This window comes from Heterodontus francisci, chromosome 9 (assembly GCF_036365525.1).
Source record: "Heterodontus francisci isolate sHetFra1 chromosome 9, sHetFra1.hap1, whole genome shotgun sequence".
NCBI classification, from domain to species: domain Eukaryota; kingdom Metazoa; phylum Chordata; class Chondrichthyes; order Heterodontiformes; family Heterodontidae; genus Heterodontus; species Heterodontus francisci.
In genome coordinates this window covers 60,065,667-60,085,003 of record NC_090379.1, presented here as the reverse complement: position 1 = coordinate 60,085,003, position 19,337 = coordinate 60,065,667, and the positions used below count along the sequence as shown (strand labels likewise).

General features: G+C 42.5%; 1 protein-coding gene across 1 annotated transcript in view; it reads left to right on the top strand.

The window, feature by feature from the left end:
- Positions 1 to 19,337, top strand: part of exoc5 (exocyst complex component 5) — a 93,809-nt gene that overhangs the window by 26,070 nt on the left and 48,402 nt on the right. The window contains exon 3 of the mRNA XM_068039208.1: positions 4,541 to 4,688. Within this exon, the coding sequence (XP_067895309.1) occupies positions 4,541 to 4,688 (148 nt within the window). The remainder of the gene's footprint in view (positions 1 to 4,540; positions 4,689 to 19,337) is intronic.

The window sequence follows — 19,337 nt, the reverse complement described above, 5'->3', positions numbered from 1 at the left end:
AAGGTAAGATCCCATGGGATCCAGGGCAATTTGGCAAATTGGATCCAAAGTTAGCTTCGTGGCAAGAGGCAGAGGGTGATGGTTGAGGGTTGCTTTTGCGAGTGGAAGCCTGTGACCAGTGGTGTACCGCAGGGATTTGCTGTTTGTAGTGTACCTTAATGATTTAGATGTGAATATAGGAGGTATGATCAGTATGTTCGCAGATGACACGAAAATTGGTGGTGTCGTAAATAGTGAGGAAAGCCTTAGATTATAGGATGATATGAATGGGCTGGTAAGATGGACGGAGCAGTGGCAAATAGAATTTAATCCAGAAGTGTGAGGTGATGCATTTTGGGAGGACTAACAAGGCAACGGAATATACAGTAGGACCCTAGGAAATACAGAGGGTTAGACAGACGTTGGTGTACTTGTCTATAGATCACTGAAGGCAGCAGCGCAGGTAGATAAGGTGGTTAGGAAGGCATATGGGATACTTGCTTTTATTAGCTGAGACATAGAATATAAGAGCAGGGAGGTTATGATGGAGCTGAATAAAACGCTAGTTAGGCCACAGCTGGAGTACTGTGTACAGTTCTGGGCACCACACTACTGGAAGGATGTGATTGCACTGGAGAGGGTGCAGAGGAGATTCACCAGGATGTTGCCTGGGCTGGAGCATTTCAGCTATGAAAAGAGACTGGATAGTCTAGGGTTGTTTTCCTTTGAGCAGAGAAGGCTGAGGGGGGAACCTGATTGCGATAATGAAAATTATGAGGGACATTGATAGGATAGATAGGAAGAAACTTTTTTCCTTAGTGGAGGGGTCAATAACCAGGGGGCATAGATTTAAGGTAAGGGGCAGGAGGTTTAGAGGGGATTTGAGGAAATTGTTTTTCACCGAGGGTGGTTGGAATCTGGAACGCACTGCCTGAAGGGGTGGTAGAGGCAGGAACCCTTACAACATTTAAGAAGCATTTAGATGAGCACTTGAAATGTCATATCATACAAGGCTACGGGCCAAGTGCTGAAAAATGGGATTAGAATGTTAGGTGCTTGATGGCCAGCACAGACACAATGGGCCGAAGGGCCTGTTTCTGTGCTGTATAACTTTATGACTATTAGCTAAGATACAGCTACAATCGGGGAGACTAGAATTAGAATTTGAGAGAGAGAGTTGAGCGAATTCCAGGAAAGGGAAAAAGAAAGACATTTGCAAAGGGAGTTCAGACAGCTCAAACTGTTCCCAGTGAAGGCACTGTTAGTGAGGGAACTACCCCTAACTCAAGACAGGGTGTTGAAACTCTTAAAGTTCCCCCAGTTGATAACCAAGTTCAATGAAGGGGATGTGGAAGCGTTTTTCATCTATTTTGAAAAGCTTGCAAAACAGTTCTATGTGGCCAGTAGACAGCTGGACGCTGTTATAGCAATGCAGACTAACAGGAAAAGCCCATGAGGTTTGTTCACAGTTGCCTGATGAGAGATCACAAGGTGATGAAAAATGCTATCCTGAGTGTATATGAGCTAGTACCGGAGGTGTACCATCAAAAGTTCTGAACTCTCTGAAAACAGCCTGAACAAACTTGCATAGAGTTCAAAAGGATTAAGCAACTGGCTTGTGACTGATGGATACTGGCACTTCAGATAGAGTACACCTATGCAAACCTTGGAGAGGTGATCCTCCTCGGAGTTCAAAAACTCACTTCCCCTTTCCAGAAGAAACTACATGGAGGAACAAAAGGTTCCAAGAGCCAGGCAGGCAGCAATCCTGGCTGATTATTACACACTTATTCAAAAGCCCTTGCCTGAAGGGAAACCCTTCTTTAGTCACCTCTAAAAACCTGAAAAGGTTAGAAGGTGGGAGAGTGATAGGAGAATGAAGAGCCATGAGCAAGAAGGGACAGCTGGAAACACAGGGGGCCCTCCTCAGGCCGAAAAGAAAGGTGCTGAGAACAAGAGTGATGCCCGGAAGCCTGTATGTTTCCATTGTAACAAGGCAGGTCACCTCCGAGCTGACTGCTGGAAGTTACGGGGAAAACCCATAGGTTTGGTCAGGCTACACCAGACCAGTGCAGGAAAAGGGGCCCTGATGGAAATGCAGCAGACCAGGCTGTGGCTTTAACTGCAGCAGTAAATCCTGGTAAACCTACTGCTGAGAGTGCGGGAAAACTTGACAAAATCCCTGAGAGTTGCCAGGATTTTGTGTCTGGAGGAAAAGTTACCCCATAACCGTCAAGTGAAGTGAGTAAGCCTATAGTCATACTTATTGATGCAAAGGCCACCCTATCCCTCCTTCTGGGGAAAGGCATGACTTTTCCCCCAGAGAGTGCATTGAATGCTAGTAAACGGTATGAGAGGAAAGTATGTGCCCATACCATGCCAAAGACTTGCAGGTTGATAGGTTAATTGGCCATTATAAATTGTCCCTAGTATAGGTAGGTGGTAGGGAAATATAGGGACAGGTGGGGATGTGGTAGGAATATGGAATTAGCGTAGGATTAGTATAAATGGGTGGTTGATGGTCGGCACAGACTCGGTGGGCCAAAGGGCCTGTTTCAGTGCTGTATCTCTTTAAAAAAAAAAAAATAAATAAATACCTTTTATACTGGATTCACCTGGAGTGCAACTTGTTTCAGGACCGGTAACCATGGGGATTTTCCCTAGTTTACCTGCGGACGGGGTCGACCTGCTCCTGGGTAATGATCTGGCGGGGGAGAAGGTGATGACATTTATTAGGGTTTAACCCCTTTGTATTTTATTTGTCAAATAAACAGACAGCAACAGGTTTTCTTGTATGTTTTAAACAGAAGATTATTCATTAAGCAATATGCTTTATTCTGAAATTGTCACATCCACGCACACACACACACAAGAAGAGACAGATAGAGAGGAAAAGGGTTGGCATCCTTCCATCTGCGAAAGATGATTGACACATAGCAAACAATCCATTTAGGTGGGGTGTCTTCTCTTGGTGAACTTTTGCTAATAACGGTGAGGCCAATCCTTCAGAAGCAGGTTCTGCCACAAGTGCTACACGTGAAGCTGCCAAGTGATGCTGTGAGTTGTTGTTTTTGACGGCGCCTGTTGCCAAGTTGCTGTAGCAACTGGTCATCCTGCTAGTGCATACCAGTCCACACGATGTGTTGCCATTTCCCTCTTTTGCCAGCTAGTGTCTCCCAGGTGCGATAGCTGCCATTTAGGGCCTTCATGTTATGCTTGCAAGATTCTTGAAGCAGAGCTTTGGGCACACCCCCTGGTCATCTGGCCCCAGCTGCCTCACCATACAGAAGGTCCTTGGGGATGCGACCGTCTTCCATCCTGTGGATGTATCCAATCCACCGAAGCCACCTCTGTTTGATTCGTGCCAACACACTTGGGAGCTCTGCTTTTGAGAAGACTGCCACATTTGTGATTTTGTCCTACCAGGATATACTCATAATGTGCCACAGACAGCGAGGATGGAAATTATTGAGCTGTAAGTAGTTTTTAAATGAGGTAGGGTTCGGGGTTCACAGTAAACCTGTTGATTTCTCGGAGGTCAGGTTCTCTTTGGTTGTAGGCCTGAGGTGTTTGTAGATTTCTTTCTCGGTTGAAAGTTCAGTTTGAAGGCAAAGAATCTTTGCTGCACAAGTTGAAAATGTAGAATTCACAGCAGGGCGCCCTCCTTGACTTGTTAGATTTTTTTTTTCCCCCAGCTCTTAGCTGAACAAGCTTTTGGTGATGCTTCTTTCTGGGTTTCTCTCTCTCTCTCTCTCTCTCTTTTTTTTCTCTTTTTTTTCTCTTTTTTTTTCTCTTTTTTTTTCTCTTTTTTCTCTTTTTTTTCTCTTTCACTTTCCAGGCAGCTGCCTTTAAAGCTCAAAAATGGCTTCACACCTTTGCCTCTGTTGGGAAACATATTTTCTTCCCTGTAGTGAATGGCCCAGGATCTGGCTACTTCATACCTCCTTTGTCTCAGAAGAACCCATTCAATTCAAAAATGTCTCTTGATGGGTGCATTTGGCACCTCTTAGCTTTGAAGCTATTTTGTTTGTACCAGCCAGCAGACAGTTTGAATATACAAAGTCAGGCCTTTCAACCTTTGGCAGCCATTTTGGAGCATATTGTTCACTTTTTAAAAGAAAGGTCCATTTTTATAACTCTTCAGGATGAGTTCTTGTAGTTTCAGCCGCTGCACTTTGTGAGCTTCAGAATGTAAAATAGCAGGGATGTAAGAAAGAAAGAATTTGCATTTGTAAACTGAAACAGCCATGCCAGAATTTTAGGTGAGTAATCCATCCATCACCTCTGACTTATTTCATTCAGTGCCCTCAATGAAAAATGCCCATCATTTAAGCCAACACAAGGGGACAAAGGTGTGGGCTGCAAAATACATCATCCCAGTTAATTTGTCAGGATACCTTTGGTAACCATATTGGAAGTTCACTGATATACTTTACCAGTACTTGTTGGAATCCACTATTTGTTTTTTCTTGAAAAGAAAAGGCCTAAATTTGTACAGGCAGCTAATTTTGCGTAAATCTAGTATTTGAACATGTTGGATGAACATACTTTTATGCAACAGGCTTTTGGAAGAATTTGTGAACCACATTGAGGAGCTGAAGATGCTGGATGAACGCATCCAAAGGAGAGTGGAGAAACTGGAACAGCAGTGCCAGAAAGAAGCCAAGGAGTTTGCTAAGAAGGTTCAAGAATTACAGAAGAGCAACCAGGTCAGTAGAGTATTACTGGAACATTGTCATTAAAAATGCTGTATTTTCAAGTACAATGTATTTAAATCAATTAGATTGTTCACAATTTAGATTTCAGAACTTATTCTTTGCACAAAAGAGAGTGCTTTAAGTATACCTGAATCAGAACAGGAATAGCTAATGCAGTCAAAATGTTGTAGTTATTTGTTGAATATAGCGTTGCCACCAAACTACTGAAGTTGGTATACTCCAGTTCTCATCATTTTAAATTCATCTTGCTGAACTCACATGTGCTAATGAAGTTTTAAGCAGCATTGTTTTCATTCTAACTCTTACTGTAGTTCTGGTGGGCTGTTTCCCCAAGTACATGAAGTGATTGCTACAGATCATTTCTATGTACAGTTTCAACCCTGACACCATCAATGCATATGGTATAACTGGTTTCTGACACCAATGCTGACAGTGCAGGTGATGGTAACAAAAGTACAGTAGGAAGTAATAATTGTGAATTATTTTATAGCTTGGAAAAATTCTTGTAAATGGTTCCAATGTACATTAAATGCCAGGAAAAAGCTGGAAAGATGCAAAAAAAAACAAGAAATGCTGGAACCACTCACCACTTATTCACCTTCATTGCTTTCTATTTCCCTCCTGGTGTTTGATTAAAAAAAAAAAGACCTGCTGAATGGTTCCAGCATTTCTTGTTTTTATTTCAGATTTCCAGCATCCGCAGTATTTTGCTTTTACTTTTATGGAAAGATGCCAGGCCTGCAACTAGCAGTGATCGGCCAGAAGTGGAAGAGAATTTTTTATTTCCATTACTAGAGCTAATGGGGAATTGTTTTTAAATTTTAACAAGGGAAGGTAACTGACTCTGCTCTAACTCTACATTAGAATAGTTTTTTTTTAATCGGTTGGCTAAGAACAGATATATCTGATACTGGGATGTCTGCTGTGCTATCAGCGGGCAAGTTGCAATTGTCCCGTAGTTACTATATTGTTAATCTTGCAGTTCTTTTCACACTATGTAGATTGAGCAGTGCTATGTTTTTAAGAGTGGTGTTCTGGAAGCGGAGCGTTATAAGCATGGACACTTCAGTGATTCTTATTCTCCATTCAGTTCCAACATTTAAGAGGTGATGTTCAAACAGTGGCTTTTTTTTTATTCGCTCGTGGGATGTGGGCATCGCTGGCTAGGCCAGAATTTATTGCCCATCCCTAATTGTCCTTGAACTGAGTGCTTGCTAGGCTAATTCAGAGGGCATTTAAGAGTCAACCACATTGTGTGGGTCTGGAGTTACATGTAGGCCAGACCAGGTAAGGACGGCCGATTTCCTTCCCTAAAGGACATTCGTGAACCAGATGAGTTTTTACCACAATCGGCAATGGTGCATGGTCACCATTAGACGAGCTTTTTAATTCCAGATTTAATTATTGAATTCAAATTTCACCATCTGCTGTGGTGGGATTTGAACCCATGTCTGAGCATTAGCCTGGGCCTCTGGATTTCTAGCCCAATGACATTACCACTACACCACCACCTCCCCATAAGTTGTAGTACAGCATAAGAATGCATTAATCTTCCTTTTATTTTACCGTCCTCGCCCTCTTTCCACATTCCGCCCCCACCCCCCCACCATGCTGCTTTATGACTAATACCTGATTATGGGAGTGGCGTTGGAGGAGGCTGGTTACTGCAATTTAGGCTTAAATATGGGAATGTTTAATGTCGTAAAGCTTCACAGCTGGGTTATGAAACAATTTTCCCTGTGCCATATGGGATATTGGGACAGGTAACCAAAAGCTTGGTCAAAAAGGTCGGTTTTAAGGAGCCTCTTAAGGGAGGAGAGAGGTAAGGAGACGGAGAGCCTTAGTGAGGGTATTCCAAAGCTTGGGGCCTTGGCAGCTGAAGGCATGACTGGCAATGGTGGACAGATTAAAAACTGGGATGTGCAAGAGGCCAGAATTGGAACTATGCAGAGAGCTAGGAGGGTTATAGGGCTGAAGGAGGTTAGAGATGGGGAGGAACAAGGCCATGGAGGGATTTGAAAATGAGAGTTTTAAAACTTAGGTGTCTGGACTGGGAGCCAGTGTCAGTCAGAGAGTAAACAGGTGATAGGTGAACGGGACTTGGTGCAAGTTAGGATACAAGCGGTCTGGTTTTGGATGTGTTCATGTTTTTGGATGGTGGAAGGCTGGTCAGGAGATCATTGGAATAGTCCAGAGGCAGTGAAGGCATGGATGAGGTTTTTAGCAGTGGGTGAGGTTTTTAGCAGCAGATGAACTCAGCTGAGGTGAGACGGAGGTAAAGTCGGTGCTCTTGATAGGGTGGATATGTGGTAGATGGAACATCAAGCTTGTGAATGTTCTGTTCAACCTTACAGTGACCAGGGGCAGAGATGGAGATGGTGGCTACAGAACAGAGTTTGTGGTGGGGACTAAAGATGTGGCTTTGGTCTTCCCAATATTGAGCTGAAGGACATTTTTGCTGCTCCAGGACTGAATGTCAGACAAGCAGCATGACAAATGGGAGGCCATGGAGGTGTTGAGACGTGCTGGTGAGGCAGAAGTGGGTGTTGTCAGGTTCCACATGTATGTTGACATGTTTTCGGATAATGTTGCTGAGAGGCAGCCTGTCGATGACAAATAGAATGGGCCAAGGCTAGATCTTTGTAGGACTCCGGAGGTAGTGATGTGAGAATGGGAAGAGAAACCATTGCAAGTGATTCTCTGGCTGCAGTCTGATGGATAAAAATGGAACCAGGTGAGTACCTTACCTAAGTTGAATATTTTCTGTGATGCTGCTAAATTTATGTGTATCCTTTTTTATAGATGCTAGCATTTTCCCTACGACTGATGTCAGACTAACAGGTCTGTAATTCCCCGTTTTCTCTCTCCATCCTTAAATAGTGAGGTTACAGTTGCCATTTTACAATCTGCAGAAACCATTCCAGAGTCAAGAGAATTTTGAAAGATAACCACCAATGCATCTACTGTCTCTGCAGCCACCTCTTTCAACACTCTGGGATGTAGATCATCAGGTCCAGGGGATTTATCCTCTTTAAGTCCCATTAATTTCTAGTACTTTTTAACTAATAATATCTTGCAGTTTCTTGTTTACACTAGTCCCTTGATTCTTCATTATTTCTGGGAGGTTTTTAATGTTTTTTTCTGACGACAGACACAAAGTATTTGTTTAGTTTCTCTTCCATTTCCTTATTCCCCATTATAAATTATATTATAAATTCTCCTGACTCCTCTTGTAATGGACCCACATTTGTTTTTACTAATATTGTCCTTTTAACATACCTATAGAAGCTTATACAGTTCATTTTTATGTTTCTCGCTAGTTTACTCTCATTCTATTTTCCATTTCTTGATCTTTTTCTTGGTACTCCTTGTTACATGCACCTCTAATTTTCTGTTATTTACTGTGATATACATTACCACTGCTGTTTGGTAGCCTATAAACGACTCCCACCGATGTTTTCTGCCCCTTGCTGTTTTTAGTTCCACTCAAACTAATTCTACGTCTTGATCTTTAGAACTAAGGTCATCTCTCACTGCAGCCCTCTTTAATTAACAGAGCTACACCACCACCTTTTCCCAGCTTCCTGTCCTTCCTGAATGTCATGTACCCTTGGATATTCAGCTCCCAGTTTTGGTTTCCTTTTAGCCACGTCTCTATAATGACTATCGGGTCATACATTTGAATTTTTATGTGAGCTGACAGTTCGTCTGTTTTATTGCGAATGCTGCAGGCATTCAGATACAGAGACTTAAATTCAGTTTTTTAAAAACTTTTTCTGTAAACTCTGGCCCTATCTTCTGGTACACTTTTCAGTTTGCAGTCACTGTCCCTGCCATACTCTGATTGTCATTACCTTTATTGCTACCTTTATCTATTGCTTTGTCATTTCCCTTCAATTTACTCAATCATCTCCTACGATCCGTTCCCCCTCTCTATTTAGTTTAAAGCCCTCTCCACTTCCCTTGTTATACGACTCGCTAGAACACTGGTCCCAGCGTGGTTCAGGTGAAGTGCATCCCAACGGTACAGCCCCCACTTATCCCAGTACTGGTGGCAGTGCCCCACAAACCGGAACCCACTTCTCCCACGCCAGTCTTTGAGTCACACATGCTTCTCTCTAATCTTATTTACCCTACACCAATTTGCATGTGGTTCAGGTAATCCAGAGATTATTACCTTTGAAGTTCTGTTTTTTTAATTTAGTGCCTAGTTCCTCATATTCCCTATGCAGAACCTCTTTCCTAGCCCTGTCTATGTCATTGGTATGTACATGGACCACAAAGGCTGGATCCTCCCCCTCCCACTGCACCCCTGAGCAGATGTCCCGAACCCTGGCACCGGGCAGGCAACACAGCCTTCTGGATTCTTGCTCTCGGCTGCAGAGAACAGTGTCTATCCCCTTGACTATACTGTCCCCTACTACCACTACATTCTTTTTAAATTCCCCCACTTGATGGCTTCCTGTACCATGGTGCCACGGTCAGTTTGTTCATTTGCACTTCAGCCCTTGCTCTTGTTCATACAAGATGCAAGAACCTCAAACTTGTTACTCAATTGCAAGGGCTGAGGCTCCTCCACGCCCACCTTCTCGATCCCCTTACCTGCCTGATTCAGTCACACCCTCCTGTCCCTGACCACAGATCAAATCATTCAACCCTATCCTAAAGGGGTGTGACTGCCTTCTGGAACAAAGTGTCCAGGTTGCTTTTCCCCCTCTCTGATGCATTGCAATGTTTGCAGCTCGGCTTCCAGCTCATTAACTCTGTGCCTAAGCTCCTCAAGCCACAGACACTTACTATAGATGTGGTTGCCATGGATTGCAGTGGCATCCAGGAGCTCTGACATGCTGCAGCTGCAGCCGCACCACATCACCTGTCTTGCCATCTTTATTGTGTCAATTAAATTTATTTTTCTTAATTTATAGTTTCCCTCTTCACCGAGCTCCTTCACTCATCAAACACCCGACTTCACACTCTGTGCACTCAAGCAGCACGCAGCTTAGCATAACATTTATACAAAAATGCCTATTCTTTTACATTCAAGGTCCCTTTTTCTGTGCAGATTTACACAATGCTGTTAAATTAGATTGATATTAAGGTTGCTGAAACACAGGTAATGGTGAAAATTTTATGCATCTTGGCACATGTTGTTTTTGTGGACTTGAGAAATCTTTTATCATTTCAGTTGTCTGAGGTATATTGTGCTTCCTTAGAATTCGATACACTTTTCAATTGAAGCTATTTTACAACTGAAGTTCTTGTATTTTTAGAAAGGGAAGTGAAAGACATTGCCGATAGAGTTAGATAAAGAGGGGTGGGAGGAATCCTCTGTGGCAGGTTACTGCCAGCATAGATCAGTATGGCCAAATGACATGTTTCTGTGCTGTTGACTCCATGTAACTTTATGCTTAAGCAGATATGAAATGATAGTTATCACCCTGTTCCTTCCACTTTTTCCATTTGGTTAAGAACATCACATAAGAAACGGGCGCAGGAGTAGACCATACGGCCCCTCAGGCCTGTTTTGCCATTTACTACGTTCATGGCTGATCTACCTCAGCTCCATTTTCTCATTCGCTCCTCCATATCCTTTGATTCCCTGGGAGATACAATCTTTTCATGTAAGTTTTCTGTTGTCAGTGTAGGGCAAGGTAAGTGATGCCAGTTTTGGTGAAGGGTCCGCACCTGAAATGTTAACTCATTGTTCTCAATGATGCTGTCTGACCTGTTGAGTGTTTCCAACATTTTCCATTTTTATTTTTGAATGATGAACATTCACGCAAGCAGAAATAGGAAATACAGTGCAGGTTGAGAAGGGGAATGTTTGTTATAATGGAGATACTTTGAACTGGGCCTTTTCAATTAATATTCAGTGCTGCAAATGTAGCTAGAGTATTGGAAGTTTAAACTGGAAAGCAAATTAATATTTACTGGCAAGATAATGGCAAAGTAGGTTCCTAATGAGCTGTGGATGAGCCAGAGAGATGTTCAACGATTGTCTCTTGCCAAGTGAATTTCAAACCAAATTACCTATCAGCAGAAAGAAGTTGTTTGACATTTTAAGGTGCAGCTTGGTCACTTGAAGGCCACTTGACCTTGCAACTATTGAAAGATTGGGGTTTGGGACCACATTCTTGAAGATCATGTTTGTTTTTGTGCAGGTGATTCTATACAATGAGTTTAAACTTTGTGTATCATTAAAATAATGGCCTGGAGTTTACAGTTGTAATGGTGAAACTGTAAACGTTTGCCATCATTACTCCTCTGTAACTGACAGCAACTTCTGGAGTCAACACGTGCAGTTAAATGTGGAATTCCATAAGTTGCTGTCAGTAATTTTACGCTTCTCTATAGGATGTGTTGAACTCCCTAAAGACTGAAATCAGTGAACTGATAAGTTCCCCTTTCATGCTATCATATCGCTGTTGAAAACCCCTGAAAAGTTCTGCCTTGTTCATAAGATGTAACTTTTTTAAAAGCACCAAACAAAGTAATTGCTGCTGAAGAACCTCTCTGGCCCTGGAAAACTAATTTTATATTTGTATAATGTCAACTTTCTCCATTCTGATCCCAATTTTTTTCATATTTTTAACCAAGTTTGGTATTTCAGCTTCTAATTTGTACATTCCAATCATTCATTTCACTGTTAAATTTACAAGAAACGAAAGATAATCAGTGCATTTTACTTCCTGGTTTGTTGTCTTAAGAATTCTTCAATGTTGCTTGTTGTGCTTCATGACCTCACTCTTGCTGGATGCCTGGAGCTCCTGTTGACCTGGTGCCAGATTCAAATTAATGCAGGGATAGGTGAAATCTGTGCCACACAGATCACTCTATCTTTGTGGGTAGCTTTTTCGAGGAGCAGTGAGTGCCGTTGCTTCGCCGCTGGCTTCAAAATTCAGGCTAATAATTTTTATTTCAATTTAGTTTATTCCATTCCAGCTCTTAATTTCCAGAAAATTGCCTATTGAAATGAAATGAGTGGAATTGTGAATCTGATGGTGTAAATGTATACTGTTTTTGGATTATGCTATTGTGATCAGATGAGAAGGGGTCGAAAGATTCCTCTCTTGTCCCTCTCCTTGTTTGACCGCAACAGGGTTTACTTTTTTAAACAGTGGATGTGCTTACCAGTTGATTGAGTGTTTAACCCTTTTATGTGCTATGATCATAAAAGAAGCAATTGGACAGGTTTTCTTGAGTTTAACCAAGAAAGAGGTTAGTTTATTGTACTTAAAACCAAAACCCGATCTAAGTAAAATAATAAACTACTCTTCAACTTTTATGCATATGCACACACGGGAACTACATGTACACAAATAGGTCACAAAGTGAAGAAGAATAGATCAGCTGGATTAGAGTCCGAAACAATAAAACAGAATATACAGTCTGTGGAGTCTGGTAATTCAGTTGTCTTCCGGCTGAATTCGTGGTCCTGAAGTTTCTGGCTGGTAGAGGTGGCCAACAGGTTCAGGGTTTTCCTGGAGACAGTGATGCAGATGGTTTTCTTTCTGGGGTCTCTGTCTGCAGCAATGATCGACTTGGATGTTTTGCAGGCAGGGTTCGAACTTGCAAGGTTGCCTAGAGAGAGAGACCCTCACTGGTCAAACTCAAGTGCTTGTTTGCTGTAGAGAGAAGGAGCTGTGGGTTTTCACAGATGGCGAGACTGTCACATGATTGCCCAGTATATTCTCTCTGTCGCAAATTAATTGGAACATGTCAACGAATTCCAATCTCCGGGTCCAGGATTCCCTTTGCATGACTCGTCTCCACCAGTGTTAATGTTCCAAGGTTGCCTTTAATGTCTTGTTATTGAAGGCAAGGCAGATAGCTCATTCAAAATTCACAAGCCATTGTTTTGGTGGGATATTTACCAGACCTACCTCTCCACCTCAATACATTGGCATTTAGGGTATTTAGATGCAAATTGCGGTGGCTGTTTTAGCTGGTAGCAGTATCCTTTTATCAGTTCTCTGTCTCCTGCTTTCTTTTTAAAGTTTAATTCAGGTTTCTAACTGATGGATTGAAGAAAAATCATCATCCGGCATAGCACGTCTCATGATACTATGTTGAAACTTAACCTTCGTTTTACATTCTCTAAATGAAAAATAATTCTTCAATTAAAAACAAGGTTAATCTTCAATTAAAAATGCAGTTCGGTCAGTACAAGTGTAAAGAACTTAAGTTTCAAGTATGGGCCGTTGTCAGAATTGTATCAGTATTATATGCAAACAGCATTTTAAAAGGAAGGAGAAATCACATGAATGTACACCTGTATGATGCTTAATTAAGAACAGGCGATAGTGAAATGGCTGGTCATACTAACATGAGACATTAGGAGGGATAATGAGAGAAATTAGACATTTGAGACACAGCGAATATGTGAATATCTGAGATGGCCGGTATAAGGCAGCTATAAATGAAAGGACAAAAATCTGGCCGAACAGAGGAGGTTCCAACATACCAGGGAGCCTAGTAGACGAATAGGGCAGACCAATATGAAGGATGCAGACTGTCCAACCAGCATATTGCTCCCAGGGGCACTAACCTGTCCCTTCGTTCTCTTTACTCCTGTCCTGTTCCTGTGCGCCCCCATCCCACCCGCCAAACCATAGTGCTGACGAGACAGCTGGAGCTGCAGTTAAGTTCTGAAGGTATGAAAGGCAGTATTGATGGCCATAGGGCTGCGAAGTGTCCAGTAGATAATGCTGATTCCTCGAGCTCAGGGTCATACTTGCGAATAGAACCATGTGACAAAGCAGTTGCCTCGTCTGCATGTGATATTTCCATTGTAGTGGATACCACACCATGACCAGCGAATACAGTATGCTAGTTGGATGAAGTACATGCAAATTGCTGTCTCACCCAAAAGGAGTACTTGGGCCCCTTGAGAGCAATAAGGGACAAGGTGAGTGGCCAGTATTGTAACTCTTGCATTTAATTGAGAAGAATCTAGGTGGAGAACAGACTGTCGAAGAAGGAAAGTGTGTCACTGAAGGAATGGCCTCTTTGAGGAAATAGGAAAAGATGTATTTGGAATACCCCACTGCATAAGGCATTGCTTTATTTCAGAATTGTCTTCAATTTCTCTCATTGTGCCTTCCATTGTCTTAATATCAAATCAGCTGTTTAACCAAGTACTGTTTTTTACCGAAACACTTTATAGATCATTATTTTTCTTCTCTTTTGTGTCGATGTGATTTTTTTTGTTCTTTCACGGGATGTGGGCATCACTGGCAAGGCCACCTGTTATAGCACCAGGGCAGAGGAATTTCCACCAAATGGCGGATTTCCAACATTGGGGTTTCAGAAATCCACCATTGGCTTTTCCCTTTCCGACCTGAAAAGACCGGCTTTAAAAAAAAAAGTGAACTGACAGTTCCCATTTATTTTGAAGTCAGCCAACCACAAAGTTGCCCAATCTTTAATGGGGGGAGTGGGGGTGGGGAAAGTTGGATGGGGTACAGTGGTGGGGGGGGTGGTGGAGAGGAGTCAGTTGGGGTAAAGTGCAGGGGGGAAAGTCGGTTGGGATACAGTGTGGGAGAGAAGGTCAGATGGGGTACAGTGTGGGGGGGGGGACAGTCGAATGGGGTACAGTGCGGGGTGGGGGACAGTCGGATGGGATACAGTGCGGGGGGATGCAGGGGACAGAATTGGATGGGGTACAGTATATGTGGGTGGGGTGGTGGGGGGAAGGGTGTTGTTCAGTGGCGTACAATGTGTGCCGGGGGTGGGGGGGGTTGTGGAGGGGCCGGTGTGTCTGTGTGGGTGTCTGTCTCTGTGTGTAGTTGAATGGGGGCACCAGAGCTTCAAACTGGAGGTCAGGCAATTTCATAGAGACACAGTTGCCCCCATACGAAAAGGAAGGGAGGTTAGACTTATGAAATGACGTACACAAGGGGGCAAATACAACATTCTCTGCCAAACGTGTATTTGCTTTGATGAGCTGCTTCCATGGACCTATGGTTGATGGGTATTTCAGCACCATGGTTAATATAATTGACTCCGGGTGTACCCAGATCATTGTTAGCACATACAGTGCCATCCAAACTGTGAAATATGCACTGGGAGGAAAGGATAAGTCAAGTTTGGAGTGCTTCGTAAGAAGAGACAAGACTAGTGATCCTGTCCTTGACACGAGGCCCACAAGATATATGCTGAGAAACATCAGGGGAGAAAAGAAAGAGTAACAGAGGAAAAGGCTAGAAATCACACAGCAGAAAAGGCTAGAAATCACACACCAGAAACTGACCACAAAACGCTCTGCCAAAGCAGTTATGGTTGCTGCTAAGAAAGCTAGAAAGGCCCATGTTACAGCTCTGCATTCATCAGCTAAAGGGAAAACTTAACCAGTAAATTAGCATAGTTTGTAAAACTTTAGCACAGATTTGTGTACAAAGCAGCGAAGACCTCAAATTGTGCGCTGATGTGAAGAAAGCCTGCATAAAAGCCAAAAACAGTTGGCTGAGTGAAGGAGCTGAAGAAGCAGACGAAGCTTTCAAGAATGGTAACACCAAGAAAGTATATTCACTGGTCAAGGTCATAGCTGGAAAGAAATGGCTAAACCCAGGAATAAGTATCGAGGACAAAAACGGAGACTTGTTGTCTAAGGACAAGATCAGGCTGAGATGGGAAAATTGCTGCAGGGACCTGAAGAAGAACCAGAAAAGAACAACAAAGGTTGGAAATTAAAAGGAACAACTAGCACCTGAGTTATTGAAAGATAAGACAAGAAAGGCTTATAAAGAACATCAAGTGAAAAGGCAGAAGGACAAGATTAGATACCAGCAGAAGCACTAAAATCAGGAGGTGAAACAGTAGTAGATGCACTGAAAGAGATTATTGATGGTATCTGGACAACAAAAGAATGGGCTTGCAAGTGGACTATATCTGAGATGGTCACCATGCCCAAGATAGCAGGCAAATAGGATTGTCCAAAATATCATACGTTAAGTCTCATCAGTTACTGGTTGTCACATGGCTCAAGTTAAAAATAGAATGGAAACTCTGATAACTGGGGAGGATTTGTGCAGAGAAGTGACAGTCGTGTGCCCTTTGACGGAACAAGCCCGGGAGCAGCAGTGGCACCTGAGAGAAAAGCAAACTCGCAAGCTTTTGGTTGTAGTGTCAGTGCTTCCCTTCTGGAATGAGGTAAAATTAGCTCCTGCTGCTGAAGTGTCATGGAGGAAGAGACCAGATTCTTGCTGAATGCTTAGAGTCAAGCCTGCAGAAGGAGAAGAGAATTTCCAAGGAAGGAGAGAAGACCACAACCCAGCTCAGCTTTCCAACACCTCTTTTTAAAACAAAAAAAGCCCTGAGCAGTCCACTGTTAGCTCATCTCGTCCCCTGTTTTTGAAGAAAAAGATCCCAGTGACCCATCTACATGTACTCGGAGGCTAGATTGTATGCCAGTTTTGGAACACAACATATCTCATCTGCTATAATAAAAGCAAAATACTGCGGATGCTGGAAATCTGAAACAAAAACAAGAAATGCTGGATTCACTCAGCAGGTCTGGCAGCATCTGTGGAAAGAGAAGCAGAGTTAACGTTTCGGGTCAGTGACCCTTCTTCTATTTCATCTGTTTTCTTCAAGAGTAAACAAGTATTCAGCCCAAGTGTTTTTTTTTTTGTCTTTAACTGCGCTCTGAACAAAAATCCCTTTTATTTTTCTAGTTAACCGGTGTATGTGTGTAAGGGGCTAAGGTAAAAAAGGGAACTTCAAAATTTCAATCTGTGTGTTTATGCTTTAATTCATTATTGGTGAAGACTTTTTAATCTGGTAATTTTGTTTATTGAAGAAACCTGGTTAGTGTTTTATTCTGGGAAAAATAGCATATATGATCGACCATATCAGTAATTGGGAACATTGAAATATATGTTGAGACCTGTGGAGAAATGAAACTAGAATAAACAGTGCACTCCTCCTGCCTCAGTCATAACAGCTCGATGATAAATGCCAAAGTTACATCCAAAAATTATATCCAGGTTAGATTAGCTGCGGAAAGAGTTACGACCAGTGACTTAAGTAGCGTCTGGAAGTCCAAAAGCATCAGCATGAAGTTGAAGAATTGTTTAGTACAGTCACTAGTGTGGAATGTTGCACTTCTATTGATGCGAGAGTTGGACTCTGAAGAAAGAGGATGAGAGGAAGATAACAGCTTATGAAATGTGGATATGGCAGCGATTGCTCAGAATCAGCTGGATGGACAGAAAGACAAATGAGTGGGTTAGATCAAGAGTAGAAGTTCGGAAATCAAAACGGTTGCTAAGTGCAGTTGGAGAGAGACATCAGAAATGACCTGACAGCTTTGTCTTGGCAACAATTGAAGGAGCAATTGAGGGAAAAAACAGAAGAGGAGCAAGAAAAATTGGATGAGGGGAATGACTTTGAGACGTGGACTGGGGGAGGCTCTAGGAAAGATGGAGAAGAAGCAAGACTATGCCAATGGCCCCACTAAGACTATAGTGACCATGACGAATGAGCACAGAGTTACAAATAAGTTTTCAAGGTCATGTTCTGGTGTTAAAATTTACTTCGTCCTTCATAATTGCATGATGTGCTAACTGTTAAAATGCTGAAATGTTGCAATGATGAGGTCACTTTGGTTATTTTATACAAATGCATTGGTCCACCGTTTTGGCTGTAATCAAAGGTTTAAAAAAAGGGAAAACTAATGTTTCTACACATTTGAAGTGGCCTGGAAGTATTTGCATTCATTACAGATCATTAACAGAACGATAATTACATGATTACTTGTCTAAAAAAAATTCTGACTTTTTTTTTGTCTTCAGCCACTAATTTTCAGACCTTTTGATCTCTGGTCACCCCCCCCCCCCCCCCCTCCTGTACCCATCCTTTATTGCCCTTGACACAATGGTGACCCACTTTCTTGAACTGCAGCAGTCCTTGGAATGGCAATATAGTACCAAGTTAGAATGGTGTGTGACTTGGGAGGGAAACTTGCAGGTGGTGGTGGTTCATGCATCTGCTTTCCTTGCTCTTCCAGGTGATAGAGGTCACTGGTTTGGAAAGTGCCATCGAAGTAGCCTTGGTGAATTGCTGCAGTGCATCTTGTATACTGTGTACACTGCTGCCACTGCACTTTGGTGGTGGAGGAAGTGAACGTTTAAGGTGGTGGATGGGGTGCGCTTAAGACGATTGCTTTATCCTGGTTAGTGTTGAGCTTCTTCAATGTTGTTGGAGTGGCGCTCATCCAGGCAAGTGGAGAGTATTCCATCACACTCCTGACTTGTGCCTTGTAGATGGTGGGCAGGCTTTGGGGACTCAGGAGGTGAGTTACTCGCATAGAATTTCCAGTCCCTGGCCTTCCCTTGTAGCCACAGTATTTATATGGCTTGTCTAATTAAGTTTCTGGTGGTGGTAACCCCCAGGATGTTGGTGGGGTTTCAGCGATGGTAATGCCGTTGAATGTCCAGGGGAAATGGTTAGATTCTGTCTTATTGGAGATAATCATTGCCTGGCACTTGTGTGACATGAATGTTACTTGCTACTCATCAGCCCAAGCCTGATTGTTGTCCAGGTCTTGCTGCATGCGAACACAGGCTGCTTCGGTATTTGAGGAGTTATGAATGGTACTGAACAGTGCAATTATCAGCGAATATCCCCACTTCTTAGCTTATGTTGGAGGGAAGGTCATTGATGAAGCAGCTGAAGATGGTTGGGCCAAGGCACTACCCTGAGGAGCTCCTGCAGCATTGTCCGAGGACAGAGATGATTGGCCTCCATCTTCACCAAAACCATCTTCCATTGTGCTAGGTATAACTCCAACCAATGGAGAGCTTTCCCCCTGATTCCCATTGACTTCAATTTTGCTGGGACTCCTTGTTGCCACACTCGGCTAAAAGTTGCCTTGATGTCAACTCACTATGATCTTCGCTTGGAAGATCAAGATGTAAAATCAATTTGGGTGGAGATAAGAAATAGCAACGGTAAGACGTCACTGGTGGGAGTAGTTTATAGGCGCCCTAACAATAGCTACGCTGTAGGACTGACTATAAATCAAGAAATAAGGGAGACTTGTAAGAAAGGTACTGCAGTATCATGGACGATTTTAATTTTCCTAACGATTGGACGAATCAAATTCGCAATGGTAGCCTGGAGGATGAGTTCATAGAGTAAATTCAGGACAGTTTCTTAAAAGAATACATTCTGGAACCACCTGGGAACAGGCTATTTTAGAGCTGGTAATGTGTAATGAGGGGGAATTGATTAATGACAGAGTAAAGGTTCATCTAGGCAAGAGGGATCATAACATGATAATTTCTCTTTCAGTTTGAGGGTTAAAAATTTGGGTCTGAAACTAGTGCCTTGAATTTTAATAAAGGTAATTACAAGGGTATGAAGACAGAGTTGGCTAAAGTAGAGTGGGAAAATAGGTTAAAAGATAAGATGGTAGAGAAGCAGTGGCAGACATTTAAGGAGATATTTCATAACTCTCAACAAAGATATATTTCATTGAGAGAGAAAGACACTGAGAAGGATGCACCATCCATGGCGAACTAAGGAAGTTAAGGATGGTATCAAATTGAAAGAAAAGGCATACAATGCTGCGCAGGTTAATGGTAGACCAGAAGATTGGGAAAATTTTAGAAACCAGTGAATTTAGAGTAAACCAGC